Source organism: Peromyscus californicus, unplaced genomic scaffold (assembly GCF_007827085.1).
Source record: "Peromyscus californicus insignis strain IS unplaced genomic scaffold, ASM782708v3 Scaffold_9__1_contigs__length_137607984, whole genome shotgun sequence".
In the NCBI taxonomy this organism is placed as follows: domain Eukaryota; kingdom Metazoa; phylum Chordata; class Mammalia; order Rodentia; family Cricetidae; genus Peromyscus; species Peromyscus californicus.
Window position 1 is genome coordinate 8,888,689 of NW_026294617.1, and position 26,725 is coordinate 8,915,413.

General features: G+C 43.7%; 1 protein-coding gene across 1 annotated transcript; it reads left to right on the plus strand.

Moving 5' to 3' along the window:
* The first annotated feature begins 1,627 nt into the window (after positions 1-1,627).
* Eif5a2 (eukaryotic translation initiation factor 5A2) lies at positions 1,628-17,624 on the plus strand. Its single transcript, XM_052730796.1, has 5 exons — positions 1,628-1,762; positions 2,348-2,548; positions 3,056-3,160; positions 12,401-12,532; positions 13,228-17,624. Exons 2-5 carry the CDS (start codon positions 2,384-2,386, stop codon positions 13,285-13,287), a joined length of 462 nt encoding a protein of 153 aa, XP_052586756.1. The 5' UTR covers positions 1,628-1,762; positions 2,348-2,383; the 3' UTR covers positions 13,288-17,624.
* The last annotated feature ends 9,101 nt before the right edge of the window (positions 17,625-26,725 follow it).

Genomic DNA, 26,725 nt, shown 5'->3' on the forward strand with positions numbered 1-26,725 from the left:
GAAATAAACATGACAGAATCTCTCATTAACAGTGAAAATGTGATTACAGGAACCTACAAGGAATGCTGTAACTCTCCCAGAAACGAGGGCTCAGAATATGTTACCTCAGTGTTCTACAGACTTCCGGAGAAGGCACTGTATTTGTTAAATTAAACAGTCATTTGACTCTACATACAAATCTTCTGTGGACAAGTGAATACCATAGTAGACCAAGGAGTAATTTCAACTTTAATTCTCTGACTGACTTACAAGCGACATGATTCAGGGCAAATTGCTTCATTTCCCCTGACTTTCCCCATAATTCAAAATGCAGATAAAAGAGTAACTGCTGATGGCTGCCACCGTCTGGCTGGGAGTGGGGGGGGGGGGGGGGGAAACAGGGCTGATGACAAAAGGTACAGGAAATTTTGGAATGAGGGAGATACTCTCTATCTTGATTATGAGGGTGATTATATATTGACTTTCTTTTTCAAAACTCATGGAACTGAAAGTAAGCTTTATTTTATATAAATTCCAACTTTAATCTTAGCTTTTAAAAAACATTAGTAGTCAGGATGAAACAGTACACTGTCTATGTAATTCTTACTTAAATATTAGCAGCAATAATAATAATGATAATAGGGATAGGTTAAGCAGCATAAGGAAAAGCAGAGGGAACTCAATGGCCTCGGGTTCTAAGTTGGCTCTTTCACATCTTAACAAGAGGCAGAGTTTACTTTATGGAAGTCACACGCTTAATGCGTCTAAACAACACACGTGAAATATGTTCTGCATATGTGTATACATGAATACGAGACTGGGTTTACTTACAAGACGGCAATACCAAGTCACTGAAAGACATGAACTGGGTTGTGGAGTGAAAAGCTAATTACCTAGATTCTCTGCAAGCTAAGAGAAATGCGACTATGATGAAACTGAACGGGAACCACACCTCTGAAGAATCTTTGTCTTTAATCCTTAGCAACAAACAACAGCAAAACCCCAAATTCTAGGGCACACCAACGCCAGGAAGACCGCAGGGCAGAGTAGACAGTCTCTGGGCACATGGGTTAGTTCACATCCTGAAGGGTTTCCCACCCTTGGGAACACCGCTGACTCCTGCCAGGCTGCACCAGCACCTCACCACAGGGTGTCTGGAGTCCTCTGCCGGTCTACAATGCAGTCATGAAACAACACCGCACCTGGCACTTCGAGCTCCAAGCATGGACTGGAACCCCAAGCAGGGCTGCAAGCTGTGCCAGAGGCTTGAATCAAAGTTCACTCCACTACCACTCGGGACACTTGGAAAATCCGCAGGACTTGAGAGTTCTGAAGACCGTTATGTGACAGCATCCACGCACCTGCGTGCCAGGGCTGATGGCCATCCCCAAGGTCAGCTGGGCCCCGAACTGAAGATGAGGATGCATCGCGCCCGGTATCACAACGAAGCTTCAAGCGGTCGACTGCAGCCGGCTCTGCACGCCGGAAGTGCACTAATCCGCAGCACGTGGGGTTGCCAGGGCGCGCTTCACGTGACTGGGCGGGGACTCGGAAAGCCTCGAGCCAATGGGAGACCTGAGGGCGGGGCCTGCGCCGCGCCCGGGCCTATCCCGGAAGTGTGGGCCGCGGCGGGGCGGGCCCTGGCGGGGCGGGCCGGGGCGGGGAGCCGGGTGTGGGAAGCGTGGCGGCCCCGCCCCGTCTCCTGGACCAGCCGCGGCCGCCAGCGCCGCCGCAGCCGCAGGGACCGGCGGACGCAGCAAAGGCGTGCGGTGCGGGCCCGAAGGTGAAGACCTGGGGCCGGGCCGGCGGGGCGGGGGCTTCAGCCAGCGGCGCTGGGGTCCGGGCGAGGGGAGGCGCCGGGATGCATGGGGACCTGCAGGCGGGCGAGCGCGGGACCGCCGGGCGCAGGCCCTTCGCCGCTGGGCCGAGACCCGGTTGCCAGGGCGGCGCCGCTGCGGGTGCTAGGCGCGCTGAGGGCCAGGTGCTGCCGGCCGGGTGCTCCTGTCCCAGCCTTCCCTGGACCTGCGGCCTGGCTGACGCCCCGGCAGCGGGGATGGGGTGGAGGCGCCGGGCCCCGTAGCCCGGCGCAGGAAGGTCGTGGACACTTCTTGCGGTGGGGTGGTGAGGATCGGACCTGCTGGCCCAGGGCTGGTGTCGCCTTCACTCCCCTGCGAGCTTCTCTGCGTCTTCCCTCCCTACCTCCCACCAAGGACTGGAAAAGTTTTTAGAGGCCTGAATGGCAAAGTATCCATCACTCAAGAGTGGGTGTCCTATAAATGCAAGTATATCGGGCCAGTGATGCTCGTTGTTACCTGCCCCCAGAATGAGACATGCCCTTTATTAAAAAGCAAACAAACTTTTTGCATAGTTCCCGCAGAAAAACCACACATCTCCCCAGCCCATCATGGCAGACGAAATTGATTTCACTACTGGAGATGCAGGGGCTTCCAGCACTTACCCTATGCAGTGCTCAGCCCTGCGCAAAAACGGCTTCGTGGTGCTCAAAGGACGACCATGCAAAATCGTGGAGATGTCAACTTCCAAGACTGGGAAGCATGGTCATGCTAAGGTAAGGCCTTCCAGGTCGTTCTTTGGCTTCAGCGATAAGATCATTTGTGTCTCATTCTACATGATGAGGTTTCTGTATTTAAAATAACTTTTTTTTCATCCCTTAGTCTCTGAATGATCAGCTATTAACTCTGAGTGCTCTCCTTTAATTGAGTCCTTAGAATGTTTCATTAACTGGAAACTAAAACTTTCCTGAATCTGGTAATCCAAAACATCTCATTTACAGTTGAAACAAACCTGTTCTTAGAATTCTAAGAGACCTGGTCTTCATTTTCTGTGGACTTTTGTAATTGAAGTGCTGAGGTCTGTAGTGTGTTGAGTTTTGATTCCATGAAACTGTCAGGTGTTTACTGAACCCCAATTCTATGACCACTGCTACGTTTTTAAAGAAAATAAAATGACCTTGGAAAGGGGTGAAAGAATCCATTCTGATCATTGCTGGGGTTGTGCCCTGGTGTAGTGAGCTGATACCTGACAGATCAAACGTGTTTCCTGTTCCCTGTGTTAGGTACACCTTGTTGGAATTGATATTTTCACTGGCAAAAAATATGAAGATATTTGTCCTTCTACTCACAACATGGATGTTCCAAATATTAAGAGAAACGATTATCAAGTGAGTACTGATTTCCTTAATAATACTATTTCAGATGTCTTGAACACCCTATTTAGTAGGAGCGTGACAAGAGTTAAGAGTAGTTTTACAGGGTCCTTTGCTCTCCAATTAGTAGACTCCACTTATCTTATAGATTAGAGAAATAGTGTTTTGTTTTATTCTTGTTAATATTAGTGCTTTTTTTAAATTTTGAAATAGGGGATCCTATATCCTAGGCTGGCCTTGAACTCATTTGTCATCCAAGGATGACCTTCAATTTCTGATCCTCCTGCCTCTACCTGTGAGTGCTGGGATTACAGGTTATGCCCTGTTATGCTGTATTGGGGATCAAACCCAGGGCCTTGTGCATGTTCTAGGCCAACACCCTACCATCTGTGCTGTTCCTCCGGCCTCTGCTCCTGCTTTGTAAAGGCACTGTGTTTGGACCAGTGAGATGGCTTCGTAAGAAAGGCACTTGGTGTCAAGGCCTGGCCCTGAGCTCAGTTCCAGACGGAGACAACTGATTCCTGTGTCCTCTGACCTCCACACAGGAGCTGTGAAACACATGTGCCACATACATACATACACTAAATAAATAAATGTAAATATTTACTTATTGCAAACAAATCTAATATTTAGTAAAATTACTGTTCTCTCTGTTGTAAACTATTTCAGGTTTAGATAATTCCTTCCTAAGTGTTGTATTTCTTTTCAGTGAGCAGACCTAAGACTTCCAAGACTGGAATTCATATTCCTACTAACCAAGTTTTTACATGTCAGAATCTGGTATTTTTGAAAGTATTCTGGTATTCTAGGAAGTAACTTGAAAACCATAAATATAAAGTGCGTGGCCACTGAGTAAAAGGAGAAAATGAAGAACTATGCGATTGATTTATTTATATCCACTAATTGTGACCTTCTATTAACATATGTATTTTATAATATAATTTTTACATATTTGTACACATATGTATGTATATAATCTTCAACTTTTAGTTCCAGTTACCCCTGGAGACAGGTCGTGTCTAATGATAGCATTTTGCCGTTTGGAGTGTTGATGGTAACTGACCTTCTAGCATGTGGGAAGTTCTGATTGATCGTGGCTAAGCAGTTCTTGTACCAAATGCAGAGTAAAATAAACTTTCCGTCTTCTCTGTGTGAGCTTGACCCTTAGCCTTAAGCTGGTCTCCCTGCACCACTACAGAAGGTTTGGGAAGGTCCACATCACCTCATTCACTCAGTGACTTCCTTTGAAGCCTCTCCTTTCCTTTCCTATCCACATGTAAACATTTTTCTAGTTTTAATGTGGTGAAAAGTTTTATGTTTTCACTATGCCACTTATGTTTTCTGTATTGAGTCCACACAAATTTAAAATACTTTGATAGTTCCATCAAACACCAACAAGTGATGTTTTGAGTCAAGCAGGTCTAGGTTTGGGTCTGGTCCTGGCACTTTCTAGCTAGGTGGTCTTTTACAGTGTGTCTTTTCCCACAGTGTGCAGCCTTTCAGTCTACAAACCAAGGTTGATTTAGAAAGTGTGTGGCCATAGCAGCTGTGTACACCGACAAGTAGTTCTGTTCTGCTTCACATGTCCTATGTCAGATTCTCCTTGATCATTTCCATGTTCTCAGCTCACTGGCTTTAGATGTGGTGTGTAGTAGGCCCTCAGTAAACAGTTAAATGGATATGTGTTTATTCAGTGTGGTGGTGTTTAAGATTAACATGTCGGATTAAGGCTAAGTATAGAATTTACTTTTGCCAAGATGGATTTCTTTTCTCATCCTGTCTGGTGAATGTCTTGAATACTCAGTATTCATCGTATTCAGTGGTGTTTCCCCATGCTTCTACCTGTTGATACTTCATCAAGCTGACACCACAGTTCACATAATTACTATGGTCAAATTAATGAATCATTGATTGAAGCTTAAAATTGAGCATAAAAAGATGAATTTGGTTCCGATTTTATGTGGGTGTTTAGTAAGGTCCGAGTGTACCCCTCACTTCCTGTGCAGATGTTCAGCAGACAGGTCTAATACCAAGGCCAGCCATATCGCAGGCCTGGGGCAAAGGGGAGAATTGCTCACTGTGGCCCTGTCTCCATTGCGGACGTTCGCTTTGCTGGTCATGCAGTTTGTGCATTCTTGTTCATTCTCTTTGAAGTGTTCTGTGGTGGGGGTGTTTGGGTGCCTTCTCAAGCATGCACCCAAGAGATGTTATTTACTTCTCCCTAGTCCCACCCTTAGTGTGTAGTCCACATGGCACAGTGGACAGTCAAGGATGGTGTCAGTCGATTGGATCTCGGTCTCTGTTTTGGCACTTATTACTGTGTGACCTTGGTTGGCAAGTTACCCAGTCTCTCTGGTCTCTTTTTCATCATCAAATTGGGATGTGAATAACAAGCTTCTTACGGGACCGTTTTGAGGGTTGGTGAACACTCAGGACCAGGCCTGGCACAGGCGGTTGGTGAACACTCAGGACCAGGCCTTGCACAGGAAGTGCTCAGGGTCTGCAGCTTCCCTTGGCATTGAATGCTTATTTCCAGTCACTCAGTTAGGAACTTGGTTCTGTGAGCTTTCTAATATGTTTATTATACTCTGGTGGTCCTCACTCCCCTCTCCAAGTGCCTTGGTTAAATCCCTGCTTCTGTTATTATCTGGCTCCATGCAGTTCCTTTGCATCTGCTGAATTCAATGTTTTGAGTGCCAGTTTGACAGCCAGCCAAAGTGGATTGTGTACATCTATTCATTGTAATAATTTTTTAAAAAATGGGGGAAGAAATATGTTAATATTTACAGATGTAATTTGTGTATTCTTAAAATAAATTCAGGATGCAAGAAAGTGTCTCCCGACTCCCATTCCAAGATTGGCCCAGATTAGAATTGCTAATTTCCATTAGTTTTCTCAAAAGAAGTTATAATTGTCTGGGGCTCTGTGGTGGTGTAAAATAGAAAATGCTTTCAGGCCCTTCAGGGGAATTCCCAAATTGTCCAACGTAGAACTGGCTCGTTTAGGTTATTCTTTGGAGTCACTGTTTTAGAATGTCTGTGCTGCTGTATACTCTACTACAAATTCAGTGTTTTTCTGTCATTTGAAGACCATTCCTCGTAGGGGAGCTCTTAGTACACGACATATAAAGTGCATATCAGAGACCCTTCGGTGATCAGTGGACTGCCAGGATTATGACTTTTGAATCCACGTCGCATTTATTTAACTTTGTGTATGTGTGCCTGCATGCATACACTTGGGGAGGGCAGAGGACAGTTTTCCGGAGTTGGTTCTCTCCATCTGTCATGTGTGTCCTAGGGATGTAAGGACTTGTAGGCGAGCACCTTTATCCCCTGAGCCATCTCACAGCCTCCATATTGCAAATTAAAATAATAGTGATAAAGAAAATAATGATGCTATAATTCCCCGTGCTTGAAAATCTTGTTAGCATTTTAATCTGTTCTCTGAGTGCCTTGTGTTCTTCAAGGAAGCATTCTGTCTCTGAGAATGGAAAACCACTAAACCAGAAATTAGGGAGAAGGGGCAGATATATTGCTACAGGATCATTAGAGAGAACAGCGGCGAAAAGAGCCATGCTAGGTTGCTAAGCCAGTGGCTTCTACTTACAGGAAAAACAGCAGCATGTATTATATTGTAACATGTAGAACAGTACTGAGGCCCACAAAGTGGTGTCCAGCAGTAACAGTGTTTCATCTAATTAAGAGCCTCATTTACAGCTGGCACCCACCAGTGACCATCTGCTTACATTTAGAGAGGTCTGTGCATGGACCACTACCCTAGACCTCATTAACAATTTTCCTAGCTTGGTTTTTCCAGTGTCCTCGACCTTCCAACTCAACTCTTGACTCTGCCCATACTCAGTAGAAATCAACATAGTAGAAGTCTCCCCAGCCCCACCATTTGGCCACTGAAAATGACTCTGAAGTTTCTGTTTTTACAGAAAGAATTCCCCATCCAGCCTTTGGTATAAGTCCACGGGGGAGAAGTGGTCAGTGTGGGAGAAAGCGCTCTCTGAGTCTGAGCCCCTATCCTGTTACCTTTTGATGCTTCTCACTTGTGGCCTGTGCATACCCAACAGAGTGACGGGCTGGGTCAGGTGACATGCCAGCCGATGCTCATCTTACTGATTTAGGTGATATAATAGTAATGTTTAAGAGTTCACTTCACCGGGACCAGCGTGTTCTGGGAAGTAGCTGAAGAGTGCCAGGGAGAGAAGGCTGAAGTGGAAAGAAGAAAGTCTCACCTTGCCTAGTGATGGCTGCTTGCTTTGAAATAGAATGTGAAGCCAAATTCAGAAACTGGGGCTAAGAAAGCACTCGTAGTGACAATCTTCCCTACCATCTGCTGTATATTAGTAATACAGACACAGGCAGAAAAACAAAACAAAACCACCCTTCCCATAACCCCCCCTCTACGCTCTTCCTTATTCTGGGCACATCATTGGCAGGATCTGTGGTCACTAACGCCCCTGCACCCTTCCGATTTTCTCGTCCTCTCTCAGCCCACTGCGCCTCCCCCCAGCATTTATAGTTCCAGTGCTCTCACTTTCTAAAATTCTGCATCTTTTTCCCTGTGTACTTTTATTTTTTTTCTGTGTGTGCATGTATGCGCACTCACCCATGGTAGTAGTCAGTTCTCTTCTTCCACATGTGGCTTCCAGGAATCAAACTCAAATCATCAGGCTTCTGCAGCAAATGCTTTTCTGCTGAGCCGTCTCACTGGCTGTATTTTTCTTTTTAATGTGGAATTTTCGGAGTATCAAAATCCCACATATCACCTCGATTTGATACTTATCAATATATGACAACTCCTACTCCTTTGAAAAACGTTTCATCTATTCTTTGGAAATTTCATACACGAATGCAGTGCAGTTAGACGATATCTGCTCTCCCTCCTCCAGCACCCCAGGCCTGCCCCTCCCACAGCTCTCTCCAACTTCACATCTCTCTTTATTGCGTAACCACTGGGTCCAGTAAGTGCTGCCTGTGCACGTGGGATAGATAGGGTGTCATCCCTGGAGTGGGGGAAACCAACTGGGGCCTTCCTGAACTCAGGTCCACATGCCCCTGCCTCTGGGGTGCGAGGATTGAGGGTTAAGGGCATGCACCGCCACACCCGGCGGGATCTTAGGTTTTTCTCTAACGTTATTAGATTTACATGTCATCATTGCCTCATTCCGTTCATTTCAAGGAAACAAAGCAATGATCCGGTATTGCTCCATTTCTTTGAGAGCCAGACTACTTCTGTGGAAACTCTTCATCGCCTGCTTTGTTTTACCTTGAGGACTAGGGCACACATCTCCTGAGTACATTCTCATGCATGTGTGCAAGTACACAAGGAATAAATACATCACTCTGCCTTTCGTTACCAGGGATTTTAACATTTAAAAAACACCTCTCCCTCTCCTCTCTCCTCTCTCCTCTTTTCTTCTCTTCTTCTCTCTCTCTCTTTACCCGCTCCCTATCCCTCTCTCCCTCATTCTGTGTGTGTGTGTGTGTGTGTGTGTGTGTGTGTGTGTGTGTGTGCATGCGTGGGTATATATATATATATATATATATATATATATATATATATATATATATATATATATATAGTGTGTGTGTGTGTGTGTGTGTGTGTGTGTGTGTGTGTGTGTGTGTGTGCGCACAGGGACACACACATACCATGATGGAACTGTGGAGGTCAGGAAGACTTGAGGGAGTTGGTTCTCCTACTGTGTAATATAATTGAGCTCAAATTGTCGGCTTGGCGGCAAGTCCCCTACCCACTGGGCCATCTCACCCGCTCCCATTATCAGCTTCTGAAATGATCTGCTCCAAGTATGCACTGAAGATAACCAATAAACTGATCTTTACTAGGAACTCAGACAACAACGTATTTGAGTTCCAGTACATTATCTTTGTCTTCCATATTAATTTCCAGGTGGTTTTGTTACTGGCCAAAGTGAGCTTAGTCACACTAATTCCTGAGTCCCTTTGAACTGTGCCTAACAGTCTTGATAGTCCCTCATACTCTAGTGAAGTATGACGTTCATCATGTACACTAACCACTCTGAACGTGAAATCACCTGGTTTCCCAAGTAGCCCTTGATTATTTCAGTAAGACATTTTAGTAAAGAGAAGACACCACATTTCAGTGCCAGTAAGTCTCAGATGCTGGTCAGGAGTCTGGGACACCAACTGTGTGTGTTATATGTGTTCTAATCCAAAAGGCTTTGAGAATTTAACAGTAACACCATTGGCTTCTTCCTTCCTTTTGAGAGAAAGAACCATATTTAGACCATAATGATCTTGCAGATACCACCCTAGTAGCCAGGTAGGTGGTCAGGGTTAGCATCTCCATTAGTGTGATAAGTACATTTGCCTCCTGGTGTGATTGGTACTCCAAGGATACATCATTTAGAAAGTTTCTTCCAAAAATACATTACATGAATTACAAGGTAACAAGGCAGACCCTTGTTACAAGGTAACAAGGCAGACAGGAGCGACATCCTGTAAATGAAGTCAGTGTCAATGTCTTGACAGGCAGGGTGATAGAGCTGCTCCACATTACAAGAAACAAAACCCACACAAGAGCAGAGAACTTCAGCGTGTTATCCAGGCTCAGTAAGTTGCTATCAGAATGTCAGGACAAGTGGCACATTTGAAGATGGGTAAAAGATTAGTTTGGAAAGTTTACATAAGAGTGTGTCCGTGTTTGGGGGGTAAACGCACTGAAGTGTTTATATCTGAAAAGTGATCTGTGAAACGTGTTCTCAAATGATTCAGCAAAAACAAGAATGTGTAGCGGTGTATTTTGTATACTGTATGTATGTGTACACACACACACATACAAAGACATACACAGACAGTTTAGGTGCTAACAAGGGATGAATCTAGGTAAAGATGGGCACTGTTTAAATAATTTCCTTAACGTTCACATACGTTCGGCTTCACTGTATGCTTATATTACAGTTATGCAGTTTTGTCTTGAAATACTTCATACATTTCACCGCAGTTCATTTCATGAATTCTGACTCTTAAAACAATATATTTGTAAATAATTGTAAGATCCCAGTGTTATTATCTGGCTCCTGTGTTTCAGTCACTGGTAGCAATAGGAACCCTTCATCCTGAAGCATGGCATTCTACCTCAGGAGCCACTGAAAGGGTACAGTCTGCCTCCTGTAAGCACTTGCCTGTCCTCAGAGATGTAAACACTGTGTGTGTGCCTCACACTGCTTGTTCTTCACTGTTTTCCCAGCTACTTCTCCAACACTTCAGTGACAAAAAGTCCATTGTTGTAGATTTGTACACTGTGCGAAGATGTGTTGCTGTGATTGGTATAATAAAAAGCTGAATGGCTACTAGCTAGGCAGGAGAGAATAGGTGGGATTTCCAAGGAGAGAGAGAACTCTGGGAAGAAGAGAGGCAGGCAGACACCAGGAAGATGCAAAACAAATTGGAGATACAGTACAGAGGAGAGGTAATCCAGCCATGTGATAGAAGGTAGATTAGTAGAAGCAGGTTAACTTGAGTCATAAGAGTTATTTGAGAAAAAGCCTAAGCTAAGGCCAAGATTTCATAATTAATAATAAGTCTCTGTGTCATTATTTATGGGCTAATGGTCCCCACAAGAAAATACTGCTACAGTTCATAGTATTCACTGTGTAGAATCAAGGCTTGACTCTCCTATGCATAGCAAGCCTGTTAAGTGGTGTTTACGGAACACTTTGAAACTCCTGTATGTTATGCTGGCTTATGTCATAGAGCTGGTTACAGATGTCAGGGCCCATGTCCCATTACACACACACACACACACACACACACACACACACACACACACACACACACACACACACACGTATATGTGTGTGTGTGTATGTATGTATGTAAGCAGCTGATAGTCCAGCTGAGTGGTTTTTGCAAAGTGTCTTGGAATTGTAGGCACACTGATGGTGGGGACTTGCTGTTTTCCTCACTCCTGTAATAAAAGAGTTCATATGGGGCTGGAGACACAGCCCAGCAGCTAAGAGCAGGTACTGCTGTTCTATAGAACCCAAGTTCAGTTCCCAGCTCTCACATTGGGAGGCTCACAACTACCTTAAACTCTCTCTTCTGAGGATTCTGGCACCTCTGATCTCTTTAAGCTCCTATACAGATAAACACACAGATGCACACATGCACAGCTACACATAATTAGAAAAATATTTTTAAAGCATTTTATCAAAAAGTGTGCTTTTTTACAGGTTAGATTGTGACTGTAAGATAAGGTAATGTTAAGAGTCTGTCACCATCCCTCCCTGAGGGTCTCCAGACAGTCAGTGGATCCTAGTGGAGGGAGAGACCTCTCCTTCAGTGGTGTAGTGCCAGAAAGCTGCAGCAGACGCCTCTAAACAACCCTCAGCCATGCTTCCGTACGCAACCCTGATAGCTCACCAAGAAATGAGAAGACTTGAAAATAGAAGAGGGGCTAGGTGAGGTCAGCTGCAGGGGCGGGTCAAGAGATGGTAACGGGAAATAAGATCAAAGTACACTAGATATAGATATATATATATAGAGAGAGAGGGATGATAGAGTATATTGTATATTTTATAGATGTATACATTTGTGTATAGACATATAGATGTACAGAAGTGTTTTAAAAATCTGTTAACACTGGTCTGAAGACCAAAAATTTCCACTTAACTTTACTTGTAATCAAATTATAAAATGCATCATTTTAATAGTGAAAAAACTAAAAATAACTTTGATGTCCACTGACAGAAATTTTTGCATACAGTATGTTCATGTACATGTGTGGTGGTTAAAGGAAAATAGTTACATTTTCTGATTTGCAAGGTTTCTAAAGCATATTGTTAAAAAGCTTACTGCGGTGTGTCATTTTCCTTCGGCACAGCTTTGTTGTATTGTGTCTAACTATGAATGCCTTGGCAGTGCAGGAAGTGGTGAGGCTAGTCCAGGGACTGAATCACACATCTCTTCTGGGGCTATTACACATGCCTGCGTTTTACTCTTTTTTTTCTTTTTGAAACAAGGTCTCACTGTTTAGTGCTGGCTGGCCTGGAGCTTGCAATGTAGACCAGGTTAGCCTCTGCCTCCCAAGTGCTAGGTAGGACTAGAGGCATGAGGCATGTTAGCATTTTGAATGCCACAAATCTGTTAATGTATTGCTGTGTTCTTATCCACCCTGATGTGTGTTGCAGTTGAACTGTGTAAACATTACAACAAAGTCGATATGATCTAATCAGTATGCACTTGTAATTTCTTCTAATAGCTCATATGCATTCAGGATGGTTACCTTTCCCTGCTAACAGAAACTGGTGAAGTCCGAGAGGATCTTAAGCTGCCAGAAGGTGAACTGGGCAAAGAAATAGAAGGAAAATACAATGCAGGTGAAGATGTGCAGGTAGGACCAATGGCAGACTCAGAAGCCATGTTTTTAAACTGGCCCTGAACAGGTCGGCATAAAACAGTAGGTGCAGACCTCAGCTTCCCGAGGGCCTCTGCTGTGCAGGGGTCGTTATATGAGCACCTTGCTGTCTGTGTGTTTCTTCGCTTTTAATAAAAGTAGTTTTCCTCTGTTCACACACACAACAATAATACATAAAATAAATTCCGAAAGCTGTGAAATACAACTTTAAAATACGCTGAAATGTTGAAATGATCTCCATAAGGCAATTTCCATGGCATCCTTACAGACCTATTACCAAAGAAAGCATCAGGTTTGGAAGGTGCTTTTGTTTGTTAGTTTTCTTTGTTCTGGATTGACATGGAACTCCATACTTATTTTAGATCTACCTATGAATTTAAGGAATGAAAGAAGTACAGAGGGGAAAGATGGACTCCTTGTTCTAACTCAGAAGTATAATATGAAGTAACTGTTGATAGAGTGTGTCCAGTTTACTTGGAAGTCGTCCTGAGCTACCATCTGAGGAATTCTACTCTAGAAAACTGTCCTGAAGATAGGCTAACTGCTTTGGATTACCCCTTGACAAATTCATTATAAAAGAAATCCACACGTATACAGTATTGGATGAACACAACACATCTTTTTTGCGTATTACCTCCTGAGTAACTCTTTGCTTGCCTTTCCCCTTCTAGGTGTCTGTCATGTGTGCCATGAGTGAAGAATATGCTGTAGCCATAAAGCCCTGCAAATAGACAGGACCATCTGCACGAGCAGGTCCATTAGGTCTGGATCTAGTTGTCCCAAAGCTATGGCCTTCATAAGCAACCTCACGTTTTATTTTTGTTATGTGTCTATTGTTTTGAAATTGTGCTGGCTTAGTTTTGCAGGCAGTTAGCAACTTTAAAAGAATATATCAAGATGTATAATTTTATAAGTATCTTTCCTATAACATTCCTGCAGTTTTCAGTATGTGACCATAAGAAACAGATAAAATAGCTTCAGTAGATGTCACTTGTCTGAGCAAATCACTCCTGAACTTCAGTGGTTAACAAACCAGGGTTTTCAATCAACAATGTAGCATCTAGTGCAATAGAAGTTTCATGCATTTCAGTTGAACTGTTCTATGTTGATTCCAGACTCAATAGCTAGAATTCATAGATTATAAAATGGAATTGTCAAAGCTCCAGGCTCTGTGTGGCAAACACACTTCCTGAAACTAAACTCATCAAAAAATGTCGTTATCTTGGTGGCCAGGTGTCCCATGTATTACCTCCATTATGTTTTTCTTTGCCAAATTGGTGACAGACCTCCATAGGGGTTTAGTACCTGCCGTGGTTGACAGAGGAAATAGAACTGCGGGGTAGATCTGAGCAAGTGAGCAGATGCTAAGGAAGACGTGGGACAGTGGCCAGGGTCATGGGACGGTGGGCTTTATTCAAGACCTTCCAGTCAGCATACAGAATAGAGTGGGCTCTAGTTGTGTTTCTGCCTCTGGCTGTGCCCCCAGCCTCTGCCCCAGCACCAGAAGGACGGGCCTTACAGGAACTCTGCCCAACTTCCAACCATTATTTGTGGGTGTTCATAATGTTGGTAATCCAGCCCTTCTCACAATTTTTTAAGTATATTTGTTTTTGACGTTAGATATAATTAGGAATTCTTAAATTGCTTTGGAATTCTTGACTCGATTTTTTAAATGTCTGTATGCTTTTCTAAAGTGAAATAGACGTAAACCATGGAAGAAGTATTACCTTATTTGAAAATTAACTTATTTTAAGTATGTGTGTGTGTATATATATATATATATATATATATTATTCTCTTGTGACTTCTGTTACTGATGTTAAATCTAACTAGGAAAGGATTCTGTGAACTGGATTATTTAAATATGTTGTGGGCGATGCCCCTCCATTTCTGTTTAGATTTTTGCATTGTATGTAGATTGTGTCCAGAATCATAGACATAGTTCTGGGTTTGTGAAGAACTCTGACAAAAATCACAATCATCGCATTGGAGTGCAGCTTAGAACAAAATCCTGTAGCCCCTGATTCTCTGACCCTGGCTCTCGGGTCTCTTCCTTGTCTGCACCCGCAAAGTCCTGTGTTCCCATCTAGACACACCTCTGTGACAGTGCAGCTGATCTGATCAGCAGTGGGGAATAGCAGTAGAAATGCCAAGATTTTAGTTGCTTAATTTGTATGCAGTTTTAAATTTTGTCTTAGCCTCCACAAACCAATCCAGAGAAGAAGAAAGATAGTTTAAGAGAAGTTCCAGGAAGAGACTTCTAAAGCACAAGAAAAATTCACGTCACAGCCAGTTGACTTTAGTGTGACCTTTAGCTTTTGCCCATGCCAAGCACAGTTAGGAATTAGGCTGAAATCTTCTCTGATATGTTCGACACACTGCTTCAGATTTCCGGTGTTTTTGTGTGTACTTTAGTTGTACTGATTGGTGTGTTACCCACAGGAATTCCAAAAAGTTATTTCTACTGTTTCCTGGTCATCTGGCCAATTAATAACCATGCCGGTGTTTTGATTTCATATTACTTCAGGACTATCATGCCCTTGTTCTTCCTAACTCGTCAAATTTCACATGAATCTCTATTTTCCTTTGCAGTGTAAGAGTGAAGAGCAGTGTATCTCTAGCTCCATACCTTGAATGACAAAAGTGTTTCATGTTAAGTACTCTATGAAGTGTACATACTCCAATATGTATAGATTTTAAAGATACAGGACTGTTTATTTTCACATAAATGTTTCTCTTAGAGCAAAATATTTCATTTAGTCCAGGGAAGCAGAGAACGTATATATTTTTAACATAAACCAGGAATGGCTTCTTCGGACATGAGAGAAATGCTAACAGTTGATCCCTAGTGCTGGTCGTACTGTTGTAGCAGATCTCCAGTTTCACAAGCACCGTGAAGAGAATGGAGACTCATTGGATGTCACTGCAAATTCATGTCTGTACAGTTTCTTTCTTTCTTTGCTGTTTAGACAGTATGAACAGGTTGAATGTTTTCATTCTAGAACAACAGACTTTATTTCTACTGTGACGATTTTGTTACACTGGTACAGTCCTTTGCCCTCTGACCCTTGGGCCTTAACTTGGCCTTCTAATCCTTGATGCCCTGGGGCGGGGGGGGGGGGGGGGACTGCCAGTCACTTGGTTACCAACCAAGCTCTTGACGCTGTTCCCCCTCGTAGTACAGATTTCTGTGCCAGTGCTTTATATCAGTGACCAAAACTCTTGAGGCCAGGCATGATATCTTTAGCAAAAGATACTGCAATATATTTAGACTATTTGGGGACACATGCTTTTCATTACCACATGGGGTGTGTGTGTGTGTGTGTGTGTGTGTGTGTGTGTGTAAACACACTTAGCTCTGTTCTTTTCTCAAAGTCCTTCCAACTATTAAAGTACTGTAGTCTGTAGTGCCTCAAATATTGGGTTTTTTTAATAAGTTTTCCAGAATTTGATTTTATACTTCTAAGATTTCCCAATTAGATTGTTTCTAGTTGAGCTGGAATTTGGATACATTGTTCTCAGGGCTGTTTGTGCTAAGAGCTGCAGTGTCGTTATTTTAAAGCTAGCTGTCTACAGATTGCAGGTTTTTCTCGTCATAATATTGTAATACATATAAACAGAAATTCTCGTATAACATAATTAAGCTATATGGTAAGTATTTAAGAAGAATGGGAGCATTGGTAGCAGCTGTACTGGGATCTTCCCAGTGGTCTTGCCTTGAAATCTTGTCCTTGGTGATGTTTCTGTTAGTATCCTTTTGGCATGGACCCCAAAGAGGGTTTTGGAGCCAGACATTGATGCAGTGGGTCTCAGACACATTCAAGAACAGACAGGAAATCCCTAACTCTTTGGGTATCTTAAAATGTTTACATATTGAATTCATATTTGCTATGAGAAAATGCAGATCTCTAGTATGAAAGCAAAACTATCAAAACATATTTCCATAAACAGTCTATTGTGCCGATGAACCTTCAAATCTTGTGATGTTCAGGTATAATGTTTCCTAGTTCTCAAGCCTTTGTTTCTCTTAGCATTCTGATGAGTAATAGGCAACAAATGTTTTTTGAAATCTGTGGTAGAAAAATCTTAAAATTGAATCTATCAACTTAAATCTATGAAATGTGTTCTCTGAATTGGACAAACAGCATTATTATTTGATTGTACAGGGAACATTGGAACTTAGCTATGGAGCACAGATGTTCTGTGGAAACACAGTTTGGAGTCACTGTGTAATTTAATTTGTCTATTAACTAAACACTCAAACACCAACATAACTACCCAGTGAGGTCAAGTGCCTGAAGAGAGCTGTAAACATTTGGTAATCTGTCTCCTTCATGTGGAGGGCACGTCTTCGGGCCGTGCACACAAGGCCATCACCTGCTGGAAACACTTATTGCCAAGCTTTTCCATCGCTGCTGGTCACATCTTAAAACAAATCTGACCCTAGTAAGTAACAAGGGAGATTCTGTATTTATATGAAGTTCTTAGAAACCATTTCTTGATGTTGGTGGGACTTGGTTCATCTTAGTTTGAAACTGTACTTTTAAAAACACTGGATACTAAACTCTTCAGCAGTGACTGAAGAGCCTATTAAAGAGCATAGCTGCACTCATAAGCTGATTCGTCATCATGGTTAATCTATCTACAAGTAAGCACTCACTGTTGTTATGAAGTATACTTCAAATGACTAGTTCTAAACCATGACTTGAAATGACTAGTTATATATTATCATGGACTTTACCCTCCTCCCAGAAGAAAACAGATCAGATGACGTTGTCTAATCCATTGGCACTTTGTTAGCTGTGTATTTTTTTTGTCTGAAATATAGAATACTTCTTGAATTTACTTGCAAATTTTTTGGTTAAAACTAAAATTGTAAGATCTGGATATTATAATTGTGTGTTTTACATTTTAAAAATGAGTAAACTTTGAATGTTAAATCTCCAGCTATACTAAAATACCCTTTAAAATGCAGAATCTTATTAATGATAACATTTTGTTACCTTAAAATATATGTCTGTTAACTTCATGTTATATTAAATGAAAATAAACTTAAGAGTGCACAATTCTTATATGTGTACATTCTTAAAATATTTTTATACTACAAAATTGTATTCACTGTGTATAGAACTTCTAAAAAAGGCTTTCCATTTTTATTGTCTCATGTGCTGGGTCCTTACTTGTGGTGTATACCTTTATGGCTAAGAATAATAATCTCTAACTTTGAGTTCCAGGCTAGGTATAAACTTGTCTTCCTTTTAAGTTCTGAAATTCTTTGCTAGCCAGGCATGGTGGTGCACCAGAAGTTGTAGCAGGAGGGTAATCCTGAGTTCAAGGCCAACCTAGGCTGTGTGGCAAGACCCTGACTCAGATAACGAAGAGCCGTCCTGTAGATCTGATACAGTGGTTGCAGTCGTGAACTCACAGCTGTGAGCACCTGCACTGAGCCCACACAGACCTGACCCAGTCAGCTGTCAGTCGTGGGAGAAGTGCTCACAGGCCTCCTCTTCACTGCTGCACTGCACTGGCTCTTAGTTCCCACAGAGGGAAAATCACTGGCTACCCTTGGGCCCACTGCTGAGGCCACTAGGCTCAACTCCAGGCTCTAAACCCATAGTCAGTGTGGTGGTCCTGGTTAAATCAGTGAAGAAGCGTGAACATGAGGAAAGGGTGTAGTGTGGGGTCAGGGCACAGGAGTGAGAGTGGTTGGTGTGTCTTATGTGTGTGTGTCAAACCGTCAGATATACAAATACATGTATAAAACTAAAAGTGTTTTTGTTTGGTTTGAACTTTTGTTTGTTTAGTGGGGTTTGGAGTTTTCTTTTTTGTTTGGTTTGGTGTGGTGTGGGGTTTCCTGGTATAGCCCAGATTAACTTGAATCTTGGGTCCTCCCTCCAATTTCTGAATGCTGGGATTACACTGGCACCACATGTGGCCATTCATTTTGTTAAGTATGTAAAGTAGTTACTTGGTGCAGGGTTCAACAGGAAATAGAAAATATCTTGCTATCTTCCTGCCCATTCTCTACATCCTTCCAGAACATTATGTGCCAAAAAGGTTAACAGTCCATTCACCCCTGATGTGCCAGGGCCTCAGGTGTCCCTTCCCTGCCAGCTGGGTTTGCTGTTCTCTCCACAGTGGCCTAAGTGGAGTGACGAGTCCTTGCATGGAACCCTCCACCTTCCAGTTCTCACTCTGACATGTGACCAGGTTGCCTGTAAGTAGCTCAGTGCTTTCTCTCATTCATGTACTTTCTCTGGCACGATGAGCCATGCCAGGTTACTGTAGTAGTTACCACTTTATATATATGATCATTATTACTAATAACCTTAACCTTCCAGGTCTACAAGCCAGAGTTAGACAGTAAAGAAATACCCAGTTAGGCTTCCATCCTCTGTCCCCACACTTTGCTCTTACTTGCAGACACTAAGATCCCAGCTTCCCAGAAGTATATGTCAGAGGGGGAAAATGAAAAGGGTTGATATAGATTATGTGTCATAGTCTTTGTGTCTCTCTGCTCCCTCATGTTGACATCCAAATGGGGACGTCTGTAGAATCACCACATGTTAAGGTCATGAGGCCACACCCCCAGGAAATTAAAACATCCAGTCCCACATTACATTCAGCAGACATTGGTAACTACAATCAATGGCTGTGCATTGTCTCAGAAGGCTAACTAGCAAGGTCTTATCTGCATCCTGGGAGTTCTTTCTAAATGTAATCAAAATAATATTCTGGCCACTCCCAGAGATGGTTCCCAGTACTCAAGTGACATGTGTCCTGAGTTCAGGAAAGCCCAAACACTTTGGCAAGCTTTGTTACCATCAGATCCCAACACATTCCCAGAGGGAGAAAGGGCATATGTTTAAGCAACATGTGTAGTACATCCGTCTTTTTTGTTCTCAATTATGTGCATACTTTCAGTGGTCAGTACCACCATTTTCATTTATGTATAGGCGCACGCATACCACTAGCATCCTGAATTAGAGAAATACCTTTCCTTCAAAAGTATATGGAACTTTGACAAACAAACTATTAATATTGAGATATTGAGAACACAAAATGATAAGATTCTATAGAGATTTTAAAATTAAGTGGACTAGGGGGGGCTATCACTGTAACCCCAGTGCTCCTGAGTTTAAGGCAAGAGGATGGTGGGTACAAAACCACTCTGGGCTATGGAGCAAGATCTTGTCTCTCACATGCAACTTGCATTGTGAAACCAATTCCAAGTAAAATTAAAAACAAAACTAGAAAAACAAAAGGAGTTTCTGCCTGGAAAAGTTGAAACCTACTATACAATAAAAGGAAAGTCTGTAAAGAGTTCCTCAAAGATAATGAAGCATTATATTTCAGAATCTCTAATGATGTAGCACCAGAAAAATTCATCACATTAATGTCTATATCAATCAAAATGGAACCATGAACATGAGTGAGTTTATTCCTGAATCTAACAGCAGCCAACAAACCAGAAGGAAGTAGCAAAGACAAAAGCAGGAACAAGTGAGTTGGAGAAGTCCAAGGAAACTTATAGTTAAAAAAAAAAATCGCCAGGCTGGTTTACCTAGCAAGTTCCAGGCCAGTCATAACTACATGAAAGAAAGCAACAGATAATTTAAAGAAAACCAAGAGGGATGGTGTGACAACTCAGCAGCTTAATGCCACCAAGCTTAATGACCCGACTTGGACCCCAAGACCCACATGGTGAAGGAGTCAACCCACAAATTGTCTCTGTATGCCTTGGCATGCATGTGCAATTTCATAGATCACAGAACAGAAACATGAAGCAAGTAAATGTGGTTTCATAAATCGACCTATAGCAAATAGATGGGGTTTTAAGAATAAGTAAATTACAGAGACACAGAGACCATCTGTTCTGCATGCCATAGCACAATCCTTGGTACTATGACTGAGACAGAGTCTTTTCAGAAGAGGGCCCTCCAGAAGAACATGTACCTTCTGCTCTAAGAAATGTCATCAGACTCAGAAGCCCAGGACACACAGCTGTAGAAAGACTGATGTGGAAATACAAATGGATCACAATGAAGACCCTGTTCAGAACTCCCCTGCCTACCTTCATAGCAGTTTTTCATGGAGCAAAATGCATATCCAAACACATGCAAGTATTTATTAGATTGCTTATACATATTTATAAGCACCTTATGTTTCCAGTACAGATAGTAGTGTGGCCTTAATGTTCTCTGTTGACCAACAAGACCTGTGTTTTGCAGATGTACATATCTTTACCATGAAAAGTAATGAGGGTTGTAAGGATTCTTTTCCCACTGTTGAGAACTGCTTTTACCATAAATGTCAGGCATACACATACATGTCTGGAAACTCTCAAGTCACATATCTAACCACAAAGCACTATTCTACTATTGCAATTAAAGTATCAAATGTCTCAATTTCGTAGAAAATCCCTCCTTTATTTTTCTTCAAATACATCTTCTCTACTCTGGTATCTTTGTGCTTAAATGCAAACTTTAATTGGTTTGTCAAGAAAGCAGGTGATGAGCATAGGAAGCTGTTGCTTGAGATCACATTAGTCCACAGTTCTGGAGAACTGGCTTTATTGCATTGGACTTTCAATCCATGAGCATTGAATTTTTTTTAATTTTATTGATTCTATTTCACATCATATATCCGATCCCACTTATCTCCCTGTCCCTTCAAATCCACCCTCTGCTCTTGCAACCTCCTCCCAAAAGCAAAACCAAATTTAAAAGGGGGAAAAAAAAAAAGAGGAATCTTGTAGTGGAAGCTGTAGTGTGGCCTGTAAGACACACAGTTCACCCTTTAGTCTGTTCATGTTTACTGTTCATTGGTCTGCCTCGAGGCCTCTGGTTTTTGCAATACCACTGATACTGGGCTCTCACTGGGGCTCCTTTTGGATAGCCTGTTGTCCTGTGTCATGGAGATCCTGCTGTTTGCGATATGTAAATTTGTCCCCTTCACGTGCTCTAACAGTTCATAGATTGAGTGGATGTTGGGTGGGCTAACTCCCTTGTTCTGGACGTTGGTGGTAGCTGGGTTGGTCAACTCACTAGCTTTCTCCTCATCCTCACTACCCAGGTGAGCTCTTCAGCACTGCCTCAGCTAGCTCACCCAATGGAGCCTACCACAAGGAGTGGGGCCAGTTCTGCTCTCCGGCCTTCAGATCCGGGTCCCCTCATTCATATCAACAGGGCCAGCTCTACTGTTTTGCACAGGAGAGGGGCAGGGCCCTCTCTCCTGGTGGCTGTAGGGGCATACGAGGTGGGGCTGGGTCACTTCTCCTGCTCTCACACCCTCAGCGCTGGCTCCCCTGACACCCTGACAAATGGGTCAGCTCTAGTACTCTAGAGCTGCCCAGGCAGGGTGCAGGGCCTGTTCTCCTGTGTGCTGCAGCTGGTGTAGGGCAGGGCTAGTTCTCTCACTCATGACCCCAGGGGCCAACTCTCTTACCTGCCACAGGTAACAGAGGGAGGGGGGCATCTTTCCCTTACCCATGCCGTTGCATGGCAAATGAAAGGGGCGGGGTCAGCTCTGTTGCTCTCATGCCCTCAGAGTTGGCTCACCTGCGTCCTGACCACAGGGTCAGCTCTAGTATGCTTCTCAGGTGAGGTGCATACCTATGGTGAGGGGTGGGGCCATCTTTCCAGAGTGTGGGGGCCAGCTCTCCCCTGAGGGAAAGGATCAGCTTTTGCCTGCTGCAGGACCAGCCATCCTAGGGCTAGTGAAGGGCAGGGTCGGCTCAGCACAACATGGTCCAGTGACCTACGTGCTAATACAGGACATGGATATCACTTCAGACTCCAGCTGAAGCAGGACCATGGACCCAGATATGGCCCTAGGCAGCAGCTCCGGCCAGACACCACCACACCCTGGTAGCAGCACAGGCTCCTCATATCCATACGGCCCCAGCAGTAGAATGGCCCCAGGGCATCCACATGGTCCCAGGTGGCTGCCCAGACCCCCAGCATCTGCAGAGCCCTTGGTGGCAACTGGAGTCACGGACACCACCCTAGACCCAGGCCTCTGCAGGGCCACGGACCCAGATATGGCCCTAGGCAGCAGCCTGTACCCGGATGTCTCCACAGCTCCCAGATCAGCATGGCCCCAGGTGTGGCACAGTTCTCAGACATTGACATGGTCTGAGGTCATCCACATGGTTCTCAATGACAATAGGAGCCCTGACGTCAATTCAGACCCTGGCTGCTGTAGGGCCAAGGACCCAGATATGGCCCTCCACAGCAGCCCTCATCCGGATGATACCATGACCCCAGTTTACAGCCCTGGTCACCCAAATCGGCCTGGAGCCCTTGGACACCAACATGATCACAGGTTGCAGCCTAGACTCTGAGCATCCACATGGGGCCTATTGGCAACATAGGCCAGGGACATCGACACAGACACCAGCCCCAGCAAGACCACGGACCTAGACATGGTCCTTGGCAGCAGCCCAGGCCAGGTTGTCACCATGGTCCTAGGTGGCTGTGCAGGTCACCCAGATTGGTATGACCCCTGTGGCAGTGTGGCCCTCAGACACCAATGGGGCCCCAAGTGACAGCCCAGATCACCAGCCCCTGCACAGCCTCCATTGATGACAGGAGCCACAGACACCAACACAGGGCCCCTTGGGGGCTCCAGGGCCCTGGATCAAGACCTAGTCCTTAGTCATAGCCCAGGCCCAGAAATCTCCCTGGACTTGGGTGGCTAGCTGGCATTTCACATCAGCCCATTCCTCCCCACCCTCACCTCTCTGGATCCACCTCTTTCCCCAGCCCACAAACAATTCAGCCTCCCCCTCTCTTGCACCTCCCATCCCTGGACTCTCTCGACACAATGATGTCCAACCGCCCACTACCAGGGCTCTTGGTTGGGTCATAGTGGCGCTGGGTTGAATACTGCCCATCCCAGCAGTAAGGAATGGCATGCACGAAGTTGTTGCTGTTTCTCTCCCCTGTGGCTGGGCCTAGAGACCTTGGGCAGTATTTGTGGTGTGTGGTACAAAGGTCTGGGGGTGGGGGGCACCATCTGTGTCTAGCTGATTCAGGCCTGGGTGGAGCCGGTAGTTCCAGGTTGATTGTGGCCCCCGAAGACACAAAAGTCGGGAGGGGGTACCATCTGTGTCCACGACAATTCAGTGAGCACTGTGTTTTCAATCGATCTCCTTTATCCAATTTCTCTCAATTACATTTTACACTTTCTTCATACAAATCCTGTATCTCTTATGACACCTTTCCCTTGGGTGTTTGTATACTTTGTACTGTTAAAGATGATGCATTCTTCAAATTCCATTTTCTAATTTATTGCTGATATGGTTTTGTATATGATTTTGTATCCAGCATTCTTAACAAACTTATGTACCAATTCTGACCATTTTCTAATTTATTGCTGTTACAGAGATATGGTTTTGTATATGAATTTTGTATCCAGCATTCTTAACAAACTTATGTACCAATTCTGACCATTTTTGCATGTTAAACTTTGTACAACAATTATTTAAATCACACATCACAATATAATGCCAGTTTGCTGCATGCTGTATGGTTTACTAATAATTTACCTGTAAATATGGTGTGTGTGGGGGGGGGATAGGTGTGTAGCAAGTGTTTGCACAGCAAGTGTTCTTAACTGATCCCTTTGTCAGCTCCTAATTTGTTTGTTATCTGGAAGTTTGTGTAAAATTCCTGCCATTGCCTGTTAGCATATGTAATTGGTTCACCTAGGAATAATCTAAGGTAACAGGAGTTAGGAGCTGGCAGACAGCAGAAGCAAATGGCAATCCCTAGGGACAAGCAAGGCACAGCCATGCAGCATGCACTTCTGAACTGCAAAAATGTAGCTTCCCAGGACCGCCCTGCACACTACTCACTTCTACCTAAAGGTTTCTGGGACACGAAACACGGAGTACTCATGGCAGCTCATACTTCCAGCCAGACAGCAGCCTGAAAGCACATGGCTAACTCCTTAGGGGCAGCATTTACCCTAAAGCACAGGCTAACTCCTTAAGGGCGGCATTTACCCCTGGAGGGCAGGAAACTGGGCAAGCGAGCCTCTTTTCTGGAAAACAGGAAACTGACAAATGTGAGCTTGAACACAAAGCTGATGTAACTGCCATTATTTCTTCCTCAAATGCTTGGTAAAGTAACCAGTGAAGCTATTTGACTGTTTTTCTTGTTGGGAGGTTTTATTTACGAAATGAATCCATTCAAGAGACGCAAGACTCTTCAGATATTGTTTGTTTGTTTCTTCTTTTATTCTTCTCTCATACATTACATCCTGACTGCAGTTCCCTCCCTCCTCTCTTCCCATCTCCCCACACATGTGCCTCCTCTCCCCTAGATCCACTCCTCCTCTGCTTCCCTTCAGAAAAGAGCAGGCCTCCCAGGGATGTCGACAGAATATGACATAACAAGTTACAATAAGACTAGGCACCTACCTCATATCAAGACTGGAGGAGCCAACCCAGTAGGAGAAAAAGGGTCCCAAAAGCAGACAAAAGAATTAGACAGCCCCCTTTCCCACTGTTAGGAGTCCCACAAGGACACCAAGCTGCACATATTCTGTTTGTTCTCATGGAAGTGCCAGTAGGTTGTATTTTCCTGGAAATTGTTCATCTACTTTACCATATTTTCCATAAGATAGCTGGTGCTCTCTTTTAACTGTTTTGATTCATATGTAGCATTTGGGGTTTTGCTTGTTTATTTTCTTTGTGATGTTTGACACAGGGTTTCTCTGTACAGTCCTGGCTGTCCTGGAACTCACTCTGTAGACAAGGCTGGCTTAGAACCAGAAATCTGCTTGCCTCTGCCTCCTAACTGCCGGGATTAAAGGTGTGGGCCACTACACCTGGCTTCATGTAACATTTGTACAAAAATAAGCATCATAATTACATAATTTACAACTTAATGAGTTTTCACAAACTAAAGATACTTAGTAATGTAAATGTATCATTAAGATGTATAAATAGAACATTAATTAGAACATTAGTTAATTAATAAGAACATTAATAGCACTCTAACTCACAAGCCAGAAATGACTATCATTACTATATCCAATTGGTAATCTTTAGAATTACATGCAAATTAGTAATTGTTTTTGCTCAACATTTAACACATCAGCCTTCTTTCTAGCATTATTTTTCTTTGTTCTGAAGTCCATCTTTCAGAATTCCCTCTGAAGATATATGGGTAGTAAGCATGGAGAGTGGTGGTCTGAAAATGTCTTAGGTGCATCTTCAAGTTTTCTTCTTATAAGTGTCGCTTTGTGGCCTTTGTTATTGCTGAGAATGGGTAGCAGGTCCTCTAGTGGATAGTTTGGATTTTCCCTCTCTGGAGTCTGGAAATAATTGTGTTTTTGTGTCTTGAAGGCTCACTAAAGTGTAGATGGAGGACTATCTCTTTTAAATTGTTCCACTTGGGGTTTCTGGGCTTCCTGAATCTGAGAATTCAGCCATTTCTCTGTCTTTTCCCATTCTCTCTGCTACATCCGACTGGACCTCCCAGCTAGTGCCATTTGGAGATAGGAGGACCTCTGGCATCCTTGTCTTGAATCTGCTCTGTGTTTCTACAATGTCCTTCCTTGTTTCCTTGCTCCCTTCCTCCCTTCTTTTTTCCAACTTCATTTTATTGCTGGTGTGTGTGTGTGTGTGTGTGTGTGTGTGTGTGTGTGTGTGTGTGTGTGTGTGTGTAGTGCTACATGTGTGCCTGCTACCACATGCAAGTGGAGGTCAGCGGACAGATTTGGGGAGTATGCTCTCTCCTTTCACCATAGGCTCTGGAATTGACCTGCTCAACAGGCTTGCAAAGAAGCACTTTTACCTGCTCGACCTTCTACTCAGTCCCCATCCCTCCTGTCTTCTACTCAGTCTCCATCCCTCCTCTGTCTTCTACTCAGTCCCCCATCCCTCCTCTGTCTTCTACTCAGTCCCCATCCCTCCTCTGTCTTCTACTCAGTCCCCATCCCTCCTCTGTCTTCTCCTCAGTCCCCATCCCTCCTCTGTCTTCTACTCAGTCCCCCATCCCTCCTCTGTCTTCTACTCAGTCCCCATCCCTCCTCTGTCTTCTACTCAGTCCCCATCCCTCCTCTGTCTTCTACTCAGTCCCCCATCCCTCCTCTGTATTTTTTCTCCTTCCTTTTTCTCTGTTGTTGTTCATTTTCTTCAAAGTCTCAAAGTGTTGT

What these genes read in the sequence shown, in the direction of transcription:
- Eif5a2 (XM_052730796.1), top strand. Translation starts at nt 2,384, where the DNA reads ATGGCAGACGAAATTGATTTCACTACTGGAGATGCAGGGGCTTCCAGC. An exon ending in GGAAGCATGGTCATGCTAAG is followed by an intron (nt 2,549 to 3,055) that starts GTAAGGCCTTCC and finishes TCCCTGTGTTAG; the next exon opens with GTACACCTTGTTGGAATTGA. An exon ending in TTAAGAGAAACGATTATCAA is followed by an intron (nt 3,161 to 12,400) that starts GTGAGTACTGAT and finishes TTCTTCTAATAG; the next exon opens with CTCATATGCATTCAGGATGG.